At 47.8% G+C, this 13,079-nt stretch overlaps 1 protein-coding gene across 1 annotated transcript in view; it reads left to right on the top strand.

Annotated features, from left to right (window-relative positions):
• LOC105822844 (NACHT, LRR and PYD domains-containing protein 1-like) overlaps positions 1–12,118 on the top strand; it is a gene marked incomplete at its 5' end in the record, with an annotated part of 61,543 nt that extends 49,425 nt beyond the window's left edge. Inside the window, 5 exon segments of the mRNA XM_012659874.1 lie at positions 5,289–5,551; positions 6,058–6,183; positions 9,331–9,472; positions 11,317–11,361; positions 11,796–12,118. Of these exon segments, the coding sequence (XP_012515328.1) occupies positions 5,289–5,551; positions 6,058–6,183; positions 9,331–9,472; positions 11,317–11,361; positions 11,796–12,118 (899 nt within the window).
• Between the last annotated feature and the right edge of the window lie 961 nt (positions 12,119–13,079).

The raw sequence follows: 13,079 nt of genomic DNA, 5'->3' as shown, positions 1-13,079 counted from the left end.
TCACAATGACCCAGTGAGTTAGGGATTCTGGTTTTCCCTTGGCGTGCCAGTGACGAAACCAAAGCTCAGAGAGGTGAAGATCGTTGTCCAGAGCTAGGATACTAACTCGGGTCCTATTTATCCCAGGGTAAGAGCTACACCTCCACTCCACCCCAGCCATGCCCGAGCCCATATTCCATCAGCCTTTTCTAGACCAAATTCTAGGCCTCATGCTGTGGTCAGAGAAGACATTACTCCCTTTGGATTCTGTACCCAGAATAAGAGGCAATATGCACAAAGGCCACTTTTAGCTGGCTGTGCCCATGCCCAGCCAGGAAACCAACCCTGGGGATGGGCAGGGCCCATTCCAGGAATCCCTGCTGCCTGCTCTCTGGGCTGAAGCTGTTTGTTGCCTTGGAAACGATGACCTCACTGCCAATCAGAGGTCTGGTTTAGGACTTGGGCACTGGCCACTTCTTTTTTTTTTTTTTTTGAGACAGAGTCTCACTGTGTTGCCCGGGCTAGAGTGCCGTGGTCCTAGCTCACAGCAACCTCAAACTCCTGGGCTCAAGTGATCCTCTTGCCTCAGCCTCCCCAGTAGCTGGGACTCCAGGCATGCGCCACCATGCCCGGCAAATTTTTTTTTTTTTGTATATATTTTTAGTTGTCCAATTAATTTCTTTCTAATTTTAGTAGAGACGGGGTCTCGCTCTTGCTCAGGCTGGTTTCGAACTCCTGAGCTCAAACAATCCGCCCGCCTCGGCCTCCCAGAGAGCTAGGATTACTGGCGTGAGCCACCGCACCCGGCCAACACTGGCCACTTCTTCACTGTCATTGCTGAGGTCCTCTGTTGAGTGACCAACTTTCTACAGTGAGTTTCCTCCCGCTATGGCTAGAGCGTAGAACTCTCAGCCTCTCAGCCTCATCCCGGGGCCTCACAGACCTCACCACCCTGGGCATTCTCACTCTCCTGCAGGACCAGCTCTGTCAGTTGCTGGGCCCAGTGCAAAATGCATACCTCTTATTAGCCATGTCCCTTGTTCAAAAATGATTAAGAAGACTATCAAAATGGTGACAGCAGAATATTAAACCAAGTGCCACGTCCTTCTGAGCTCAAGGCTCTGTGTCACCAGCCACACAGGCCACATGCCCATGAAGCTGGGCCCTGTCTTTTGGGACCCTCGCCTTCCCCGCGACCCCATCTCCTTCAGAACATACAGACTCCTGCTCTCCACTTCCTCATTTTTGTCTCACTTCCTCATCTCTGTGCTACCCATGGGGAACAAAGACACTTCACATAGCCACCTTGGTGGGATCATTCACCAGCTCCTTCCTCTCCCCCTCCCAACCCACCCAGGAGCTTACCTGAATGAGACTAGATTGCTGGGAACCACAGCGATATCCCACATGCCTCAAAACTGTGGGTTCTCTGGAACTGGCACCCATGCAACAATAGAACGTCTCAAAATGCAGATTCACGAAAATACATCTTCAAAGGACCTTAGGGCTGGGCATGGCGACTCACACCTGTAATCCTAGCATTTTCAGAGTTGAAGGTGGGAGGATCACTTGAGCTGAGGAGTTTGAGGTTGCAGTGAGCTACAATGACAATTCAAGCTGCACACTGGGAGCGAAGCACACTGGGAGGGAAGCACTGCACTCTAGTCCAGGTGACAGAGTCAGACCTGTCTCGAAAAAAATAAAAATAAAAAAGATCTTAGTACATTTTGTTCCCAAACCCCAAGAGTTAGCATGAGGACTGTGCCAAGTTGTTTGAGGAAGAAAGAGAAAGAACGACAACATCCATCTGTGAGGTGCTTGGGAAGGCTGCATTTATCCATGATAACAGCAGGTAACCCTTGCTATCCCAAGTGCTTTACAGACACAAACCCATTCAATGTTCACAATGACACTGGGAGGTGGACACTGTTATTGGCTTCACTGATGATGTGTGGAGAGATTAAGTAATCTGCTCAGAGTTGCATGGCTGCTTAGGGCTTTAGCTGGGAGTCAAACTCAGGCAGTTTACATCATTTAACCACATTGCTACATGGCTCTCATGTGATGGGGGTCCCATTGTCCCTTCTTGAGCAGGAGAGTCTCTTTGCCTAAACAGCTAATCTGAGCCTGGAAGGTGCTGACGACACACTCAGCAGTGAAGGCAGGGCCATGGCATAAAGGCCACAGGCCCAAGGGCAGGCTCTATGGGAGGGAGACTCCCCGGGCCCCCTAAACTACAGCTTGAGTAACAATGCCCCAAGGCAAACACTGGGCATGCATCTGGGAAAGGAGGAGGGAGCCGACGGGCTTCTCCTGACACAGCACTTGTGATGCCTTGTGCCATCAGCCTGTCTTCTCTGTTGGGCCATGAGCTCTGGAATTGCAGTGCCCGCGTCTTCCCTGCTCACAGCTACATACACAGGGCCTGGCACACTGTAAGGGTTCAATAAACTTGTTTAATGAGCAGATGTGAAGCCCTGGGCCCTAGACCATGTCACAGAAACATGCGTACCCTGTGATGGCTTGTTCTGAATATTTCTAATGAGACAGCTTCGGGTAGAAGGTCTTCCTGCCAATGAGATTTTCCCAGTCAACACCCAAGCTGCTTCTCCTTTAGGCCATGATCTTCGTTGTTGCTTCCCTTCTCTCTCCAATCTATCAACACAAACATACTGCCAGGTTTGGAGAAGGTGATTCTGCTACAGTCTATGGAAAAGACAGAATACACAGAAGGAAGGTGACCAACTCATCTCAGATGGTCCAGGACTTTCTTAATCTTAACACTGACAGTCCTGCATCCTGGAAACCCTCTCAGTCCTGGGCAAGCCGGGACACAGTCAGCCACCCTAGCAAGAAGGTAAGTTGGAGACATGTAGCACCTTCCAGAATTCAGCCAAAATAAGCTTGGCACAGAGCATCTGTGAGTGCCACAAACTGTGGTCAGAGTGCTGAGATCTGGTCCTAGGGCCACGACTGGCTGTGTGGCCTTGAAAAAAGCACTTCCCTCCCAGGGTTTCACTTCCCGCATCTGACACATGAGGACATTCCAATGCTGTGAAGGTCAAGGTGAGACCATCCACTAAGTGTCACTGATGACAGTGCAAAGTGACACCATTTCTTGGAGAAGCAATTTTGGCGGGAACAAAAGGTCTTACCTTTTCACACACTTTTCCTATCCCTTGGTACTTACTGATTTGATGGCAATAACCCAAGGGAAGGAAATAGAAATGTTCTCTGCTGAAATATGTGCATTGCAATGCTGTGTACCATGGTAACAAATTGGAAGCATGCTCAACCCTGACAGGAGAGGCGGATGGTGAATTACAGGGTGATGCATCCACTAGGAGGGGTCACATGCTGTGGTCATTAGAAAGGTCTGACAGATGCCTGCAGCATTTAAATTGTCATGGGAAAAACAGGAGACAAAAGCTACATGAACTACAATGGAAATATAAAAAGGTGTTGCTGCAGAGAAAGACTGTGATGGAAAGGGGTACGATGGTAACAACAGTTGTACTGTTTGATTGGTGAGATTCACAGATGAATTGTTCCTCATTTTCAGATGAGGCATGCCACTGTGCTTTTATTTTTCATCCAAAAACTGCAATTAATAAATGAGAAAATTTAAGTAACGATCTCCATGGCTCCTTGTGGGATTAATATCATTCAGTGATATTCTGACTGGTACTCCACCCACTAAGGTCCTTGTTCAGCTTTCTGGATGTCCTGTTGCTCAGAAACCATCTGCATCACAGCAATTGCCAAGCAATGCAGTGATGGAGCCAAGACTCCTCATCTGCAGGCCAGCGTCTCTTCCACCAGCAGCCTTGATCGCTCAAACTGTCTCCTGTGGCTTTAACGTCCTTACCTGGTGTACTGGTCAGAGGCTGAAGTCAAGAAAACAATTCTGTCTGATGAAGGAATGTATTGGAAGATTCTTGAGTAGCTCATAGACTTAACAAAAGTTTCTGCCACAAATCTAAGGGGGAAAAAAAAGACAGTGACACAATGATGCTGAGAAACCAAGGACACAACCAAAGTCAAACCAAGAAAAATATGGAGAGACCTCTGCTGCAGACAGAGCTACTGCGGGATCTGCCTGTCATGGGCCACTGGATGTTTGACTCCACTGTCACTGCCAAGACAATCTCTGTCTCTTCATCTGTGCTCCGCCCCTCTAGGCTGGAAGTCCTGGTTAGGGGCATCCACTTAGGCAAGTCTTGGCCACATGCATGTGTCATAGCTGCCAGGGAGTAGCAGCTTCCTGAGTGGGAGCCTCAGCTTGCCTCCTGCCAAGCCCCACACAATGCTGGAGGAAGTGGCTCTTCCCAAAAAGAGGAGTTTGAATGGTGGAGTGGCCACTGTAGGGTCCTTGACCACTTCACAATGTAGGCTACCCTTGGTCACTCCATTTCCCACCATCCCTTCCTTCTTGTTCTCTACCTGCCTAAAGCCAAACCTACCAGCATCACTCAATCATCCCTCATACGTACAGAATCCACACCAGCACAGGTAGCCAGAGGTTCAATATCTTTCCAAGCTCCAGGGCCAGGGGATGGGCCTGGGTATGAGTTTTGCTCAAAGGAGTTCCTGAGGTGCTCCCACCCTGGAGACAGGATTACCTGTAACCTCCAAAGGCCCTAGACCCACGCATAACCCCTTTTCCATGCTGGGTGTCTTAGTCTATTCAAGCTACTATAACAAAACATTATCAGCTGGTAGCTTATAAATAAGAGAGATTTATTTCTCAGTTTTGGATGCTGGGAAGTCCAAGATCAAGGTGCCAGGAGATTCGGTGTCTGGTGAGGGCCCTCTTCCTCATAGATGGTGCCTTCTAGATGTGTCCTCACAGAGTGGAAGACACAAACAAATTCCCTTCGGTCTCTTTTATTAAGGCACTGGTCCCATTCATGAAGATTCTGCCCCTATGATCTAGTTACCTCCCAAAAGTTTCCACTTCTTTTATTTTTAAGAGGAGGTTCTTGCTGTGTTGCCCAGGCTGGACTCAAATTCCTTGGGCTGAAACAATCCTGCCATGTCAGCCTCCCTACCAACTGAAACTACACACTTGTACCACCACACCCAGCTAATTTTTTTCTATTATTTTTGTGGGTATTCCACCTTTTATACCATCACTTGGGGATTAGAATTTCAACATATTAGTTTTGCAGAGACACAAACATTCAGACCCTACCTCTGGGTTCCCCCAGGAAGGTCCCTGAGCCCATGCCCTGGGATCCTCCCATGCCAGCCAAGCCTGACTCAGTAAGGGCACTAAATCTATGCCTTTCTATTCCATTCTTTGACAGGGGGCCATGTGGACATCTCCTTGTTCCAAGTGGCCCACTTTAAAGAGGAGGGGATGCTCCTGGAGAAGCCAGCCAGAGTGGAGCCACATTACACCATCCTGGAAAACCCCAGCTTCTCCCCCATGGGAGTTCTACTGAGAATGGTCCATGCCGCCCTGCGCTTCATTCCCATCACCTCCACAGTGTTGCTCTATCATCACCTCCATCATAAGGAAGTCACCTTCCACCTCTACCTGATCCCCAGTGACTGCTCCATTCGGAAGGTGACACTAAGAGCCAGAAAGGCTGGGCCAGAGTGGGCTAGTGGTAAACACAAAATGCAGACAGAGAAGTCCCAGAGAGGCTCTTGACAAGGGTGGGCCTCTTGTAAGTGGGAAGGTCTAAGTGGGTGAACAGTCCTGCCCCCTGATGAGCCACAGGCTGGGCTCCTGACTCCCTAAGGTCTCCCCAGCTGGGTTCACTGCTCCGTCACTCATCTTTGCACAACTGTTTGCAGTCTCTTTCCAGGAGTCAAAGGATAAGAGGGCTCTGTGCCTAAAACCAGCCTTTCCCCATTCTTACTTCTTCTCAAGCAATGACCCTATTCCCACCCTGAAGATGGCAGAGGCCCAATGTGGGGCTGTGTGGATGTGCTTCAAGCGACAGCAGTGCAGGGGTGGTATACCAGCACCCCCACAAACACACAAACACAGAAGCACCATCTGACCCATTCAGACCAGGTCCCATGGGGCAGAATCCTCTCTTAATCATTGTTCTGTATGTTCCTTAGGCCATCGATGATGAAGAAAAGAAGTTCCAGTTTGTGCAAATACACAAGCCACCCCCGCTGACCTCACTGTATATGGGCTCTCGCTACACTGTGTCTGGCTCAGAAAAGCTGGAGATAATCCCTGAGGTGAGCATCCCAGTGTTTGCCCCTTGCCTGGATCAGAGGGGATGCTCGGGAATCCCTGTGGGGCAGGTCTCAGGGCTGTCCCATGGGCACGGCAAATTCGGATTGGGCAGACAGGGAGTAGGATTTGGGTGAGTGGGAAGGCTGCAGAGATTGGAGGACAGGGAGGGAAGATCACACTCAGGATGTGGAGATCCATGGGGTTTAACTTAGGGTTACTGGGAAGTTCTTGGGCTGTAGGGAGCTAATGGCCTCCAGGGAACATCCACAGGAACACACCTGCAGCCAAACACACTGGGTTTCTCACTCATTGCATCAGGAGAACACACACCATGGCGAACACACACCATGGAGAACACACACCATGGAAAACACAGGGCATCTCAGTAAAGGGGTGTTAGAAAGAACCTACTACTACTATAGGATTTGGCCCTTCGTTGGGGGAAGGTTTAAGGCAATGGAGATTTGCTTTAGATTGGTCATTTTCAGTAAATAGGGGAAATTCCACAAATGGGAATCTCAACAAATCTCTCTGGAGAGGGCAAACTAAAGCAAGCACAAAGCTGTAATTGCTAAACAAGTAGCTGTCACTCATTTAGTACAGGAGGGATGTTTGGCATTTTTCTGGGCTGCCCAGTGACCTGTCTGTAGTGGATGTTCTGAGATTGTGTTTGTCTGACCAAAGGACAACATAGCAGCACAGTGAGCCTCAGTCGGTTTCTGATAATACTAAGGTCTCGATGGGAGCCTCAGATCCCTTCCTGGGTGTCAGCAGCTGTTTTTTGTGCTTTTTCAGTCCACCCTTAGAGTGAAAGGCATATGAAGTCATGCCCCTGGGCATTATCTTCACTATGGCCCACATTTGCTGCATAGGATCAGAAATTCATTTACTGAATGGTGGTCTGTAGTTGAACCAGGGTTAATTCTTCTTTCTTTCTCCTTTTGCTGTGAGATGAGTCTTTGAACCATCTGACATGACAACAGCTCTGCAGCATTTAAAACTCAGGACAGGGTACATCGGACAACTGTAACACAGGCAGTTATCAAAAACAGAAGGACTATTAGTCTTTGTAACAGGTCTCCAAAGCAGGGGCCTAGATTATGGAAACCAGTCAATAAAACATAACCAGACTCTGGCTGGGTCTATTTATGAAAGCCAGGGGAATGCAGTGTTCTCTTCCCTAGTCAGAAATTATTCTATTTTCAAAAAGTATAAATCAACAGGAAGTATTTGCTACAGAGAAAATTCCACTTTGACTAGCTATTTTTATCTGCAAGGTAAGGTGTGGGACCATGGATCCAGCAATCAGTTAAATTCAGAGCAGTAGCTGGGTCTGGGAAAACATACAAGAGCTTTGTTTTTCCTTACGTGGTAGAAGGAAACCATAAGGAGTCAGAAATAATAGGATGATGGTAAGGGAGATCATATTAGTGTCTCAGAAGGTGTCAAAGTAGAATAATAGAACAAGATTAGTTAATAGAATAAAGGGACAGGAAACAGTGTTGAAAAATCAGAAAATTTATCTTATTCCAACATCTCAAGCAGAAGCTGTCCATCTCTGAAGTCCATGGTTTCTGAAGGATTTCCAGTAATCTTCAATTTATGTCCTCGGATGGACTAGATATCCAGTAGTTAGGAGGAAGTGACGTTATCTTTTGAGTTGGGAGACATGACTCTAAGGATGAATATCTTGGAGTTTTCCTGCTGTGTCAGTTGTTAACAAGGGATGAAAGACATGAATCAGCCATTGAACGAATATTTACCCAGTGCCAAGTATACGCTGTCTTTAGTGGAGATAATGCAGTGAACAAGATAGACTCATCCCTGCTCTTGGGAGGCTTATATCCTGGTGGATGAGACCAACATACATAATTAAAGACATACTGACCAAGTACCATGATGTGCTGTGAAGAAAATACAGCATCGTAAGACAGTGACTCAGGCTATTTTACACTAGTGGTCAGGAGAAGCCTCCCCGAGGAGGCGACATTCAAGCTGAGACTGCAGTGACAAGAAGGGTTCAGGCAGGTGGAGATTTGTGGCAGAGCGTTTCAGGCAGAGGAATGTGTGCAGAGGCACAGAGGTGGAAGCAAGCTTGACACTCCCAGGTGACAAAAAGGAGGTCAGTGTGGCAGACCTTAGTGCACGTAGCAAGAGATGGGTCGGATCAGAGGGAGAGTCTCCTAGGACTCATCAATCCAGTCAGCGGGGATTTTGATACGGATTTTGGATTTTGCTCTAAGTGCAGTGGCAAGTCCTTGGAGGGTCTTAATCATGGTAACACAAGACCTGATTTACTTTCAAAAAGATGCCTCTGGCTGCTGGATGAGAATGGGTGATAAGCAGACAAGAGAGGAAGCAGAGATAAGTTAAAAGGTTGTTGCAAAGCCAGCCATAGTGATGAACACCTGTAGTCCCAGCTACTTGGGAGGCTGAAGCAGGAGGATCGCTTGAGCCTAGGAGTTCAAGGCCAGCCTAGACAACACAGCAAGACCCCATCTCTGGAAAAAAAAAATGCTGTTGCAATACTACAGACTAGAGTTGAAGGTGGCTTGACTAGGAAGGTAGCAATGGAGACAGAGGAAAGTTGATGGATTCAGGGTATATTTTGGAGGTAGAGCCAACAGGACTTGGGAAAATGGATGTGGATGGGAAGGAGTTAAGGATGATCCCTAATTTGCAACCATTTACCAAGTTTGTGGAAACTGAAGAAGGAGCATGTTTGGAAGACAGCTGGGAATAAAGAGTTCTGTCTTGGGTATGACTTAGGAAAGGGGATGCATATAAATTTCCTGTTAATTTAAAGCAAGTCAAGTTTAGGATCCATTGGGAAGACAGTCTTTGGGCTGGAGGAATGAGGGTTTGGATTCATGATGGGGGAGGTAGAGCAACAAGGATCTAGCTTAGGACGGATGAGTACTACTTTTAAGGAGGAGTCCTGACTCATCCATGAGGTACCCAGATGTGTCCTCATCCTTCTGAGTCAGGATTTGTGGAAAATGAAAAAGAGCACTGTCTGACGGTGGCGACTGATTTTAGTACAGGTTATTGGAGTGTCCCTATGGGATAAAACAGGGCCAAGAAGGTGTCAGATGTGGCAAAGACCTCACTTGCAGAATGAACAGGATGGTGACTCTTTGTCTCTTCAGGAACTGGAGCTCTGCTATCGGAGCCCTGGAGAACCCCAGCTGTTCTCTGAGATCTACATCGGCCACTTGGGGTCGGGGATCAGGCTGCAAATGAGAGACAAGAAAGATGGGACTGTGGTGTGGAAGGCCTTGGTGAAACCAGGTAAAACCAGGACAAGTCCAGGGAGCCCGGAGATGGGGGAGAAAGAAAGTCAGTGAATGTGTGTGTGCATATATGTGTGTGACAGTGTACATTACCACAATTGATTAATGAGAAAAAACAGCCCAGAGAAGTTAGGTGGCTTTTTCAAGTCACATAACTGTTGTTATGACCAGAATTTAAACTCAAGTCAGTCTGACTCTCTAAGCCCTATGCTCTCCCCTGTGCACCATGGTGTCCCCACACTACCCTTGAATTAACAGATTCTGACATCCACAGAGCTTTTGACAAAGCTTCTCATGATAGCTTGGATGAGGGATGAAAGAATAAGAAGTAGATGATTATGTGGTTGTATGGATTAAGCCAATTTTGACAATATCAGATACTCTCCCTGGATCATTCAATATTTTTCAGAAAGACAGAGGGACTCAAATGGTGAAATTTCAGGGATGGAGAAATCCTATAGCCTTAGTCCAGCACCAACACACTAAGAACCCAAATCACCCAAACATTCCTTCTAGGGACAAATGTCACCTGTCATAAAAATGGAGTTGCTTCCTGAGCTGCTACAAACAGGTTTCACAGTGTGGTGGAATGAGAGTGGCCTTTACTCAGTCTTGGCCTGTGTGCAACCACAGGTGGAGAACTAACCAGCCCCAGCTTCAGACCTGGGTTCGAATCCCACTCTGGCACTTACTTCCTGGATGATCTTGGGAAAATTACTTAACACATTTGAGTCTCAGGTTCCTTATCTATAACATGAGGATCATAATGACTAACTTGTAGGAATACTGGAAAGTTTAAACTGGTGCTTGTACATGTGTCATGCTGTGGTCCTTAAAAAATAGTAGCAATATTACTCTTTTTCCTCATATTAAGCCAATCTCCTCCTCCTGGCAGTCTTAATTCTATCCCTTGGAGCTGACAGAAGAAGTCTATCTCCTTTCCCATAGGAAAACAAATCAGACTCTTGACATGATCATGGCCTCTCATATCTCCTGTTACAAGAGTTAAACATCTCCAGTCCCTTCCATCATTCCTCTTCTATTTTGGTCTTTAAATTCTTTTCTGCCACCATCCACAGTAGATGCTCCAGTTGATAAATGAGTCAGGATTGACTCCCAGACAATGCAGTCAGCATACAGGATGTGGAACACCCTCCTCCCTCCATCCGAATGGACCCTGTGCTCCCTGAACCACAACCTGAACTCCCCTCTCCTTGTGCCCCCTCCTGCACTGTGAGGTCACATTGAACCTTGGATCTGTTCAGACTCTCAGGCCTTGTTCACACAAACTAAGGCAAACTCCCCCTTTCTCTCCTTTGAAAGAAATGTTTTAAGTCTCTCCTTTTTTTTTTTTTTTTTTTTTTTTTTTTCCTATTCAAATTCACTCATTCTTTCCATGTGCTAAGATTGCTTGATCTTGATTCTTGATTCTGACATCCAAATCCAGAACACACATATTTGGTCTGTGCCAGTCTACAAGGCCAAACAAGGACAAGGAAGTAGATTTCTACTCAGAATAAGGAGATATCAAATAGTTAAAGCTTTGCCTAGCACGGGATTTGGTTAGTTCTCCACCAGGGATTCAGTTCAGAGAAACAATGGATAAAGTCAAGTCTGCAATGTGTGGGAGAAATTGCTACTGCTCATTCTGATGACTTTTTTCTCTCTATTGGTCTATGTTCATGGTTCTATGAGGCACAGAGCCTCACTTTCCCCATATGCATAAGGAAGAGATTCTGAATCAAAGAATCTCAGAAGTGAGTCATGGGAGCTTGGAGGTGTATCACATATGTTAATAACTACTACTTCAACAGATGCTTATTTATCTCTGTTTTCCTCCAGGAGATCTCAGACCTGCAGCTACTCCAGCCTCTCCAGCCCCCATAGGTCAGTAACAGCTCTTAGGGACCACAGGAGCCAGTGAGAGTTTTGAGGTGTACTATCTGGTCCTGGAGAGAAGGGAAGAGAGAGCAGAAGGGACTCTATCATTGCAAAGATCACAAGGATCAAGACCTGGAGAGTGGTGCATGCCCCACGGCAGAGTCCCTCTCCCCATCCCCCCTAGTTCCTGCCCACAGAAGTCTTAGAACCCCCTCCTCAACCTCAAATGCCCCCATAACAAACTCCCACTACCACGCTCCACTTCAGCAGAATATCAGTCTAGATGCTGACATGAGGCAGGGCAGAGATGCCTTTCTGATGGTCAAATGCCTTTCCAGAGGGAGAAGGAAGTCAGGGATGAAGCGGAGAGAGAGAAAAGGGCTGGACGTGGGGGCTGGAGGTGGAGTATATGGTGGGAGCCCTTCTTTGTTCATTGCCAGCCTCACCTTCATCCTCGGACACCCCAGCCTTGCTGCACTTCGTAGACCGGTATCGAGAGCAGCTGGTGGCACGCGTGACATCAGTGGACCCTGTCTTGGACAAGCTGCATGGACAGGTGCTGAGCGAGGAGCAGTATGAGGGGGTGCGGGCTGAGGCCACCAGGCCAGGCCAGATGCGAAAGCTGTTCAGCTTCAGCCAGTCCTGGGACCAGGCCTGCAAAGATAGACTCTACCAAGCCCTGAAAGAGACCCACCCTCACCTCATCGTGGAGCTCTGGGAGAAGTGGGGTGGCAAAGCGGGGCTCCTATCACTCAGAAGTTGAAGTCTGAACACCTGCCTTTGGGTCCTGGCTCTGCCTGACCCTTCTTTGGGTCTCAGTCTCTTCATCTGTAAACAAGTTGCTACCTGACTTGCCTTCCAGCACTAAAGTGATGGAGCTTTGCTGCTGCTGCTTCTGGACATTGTATGTCCATGCCCAGCGATACTGCACAGGTCCCAGACTGCCTCCTGTGGCCTTCACAGGCTGCAGTCCAGGTAGGATAACAGCATCTCAGAGAATAGTGTCCATCTGGAGCTGGCAAGAGTCCTGCAGACCTTGCAGAGCCTGGTGTGGTGGCCACAGCAGCCAAGCCCAGAGCCCTCCCTGTCCCATCCAGATGCAAAGAGGTGTAGGAGGAACATGGGACTGTTCCACTCTGGCTGGAAACAGACAATGGAAATGGACATGTGTCTTTGGGGAGGCTGAATGGGTTATGAATTGGGGGGTGGTGTGTGAAGATTTATGATTTATTTTTCAGTTGTTGTTCTATCCAGCCAAACCCACTCCTGCTGTTGGGAGTCACCCCAAAACCAGCAGTAAGGGAATTCTCACAAGGGAGTGCCCCAAACCATCCCCAGATGGGGCCAGTTGGATTCCAAAGAAAGAAGCACTGAACAGCAGATGATTAGTCCAAAGCACGTGTTAGTGGAACTTACAGAGTGGGCTGCAGTGCACCCTCCAGGCTATAGAAAAGGGCTGTTCTACCTAGGTATGTCCACAGTGAGGGGGTCAGGTATGGAGTTTATATGACGGTTTAAGGAATTTGGCTCAGGGCAGGGGCCAGCTTCTTTCAGAGTCAGGGCAACAACCTAGATACCTTTATCGGTGCCTGCGAATGTTCAAGGCCCTAGTTTTGGTTCAAGCCTACTGGGAAAAACTGCAGCTGGCTAGGTCACAGAGCAGTCAAGGAATTCTGTGATTTTCCATCAGGACACAGAAAGAAAGTAAGGGCAACTGGGGGGAC

This window comes from Propithecus coquereli, unplaced genomic scaffold (genome assembly GCF_000956105.1).
Source record: "Propithecus coquereli isolate 6110/MARCELLA unplaced genomic scaffold, Pcoq_1.0 Scaffold640, whole genome shotgun sequence".
NCBI classification, from domain to species: Eukaryota; Metazoa; Chordata; class Mammalia; order Primates; family Indriidae; genus Propithecus; species Propithecus coquereli.
This window is presented reverse-complemented; position numbering and strand designations above follow the sequence as displayed.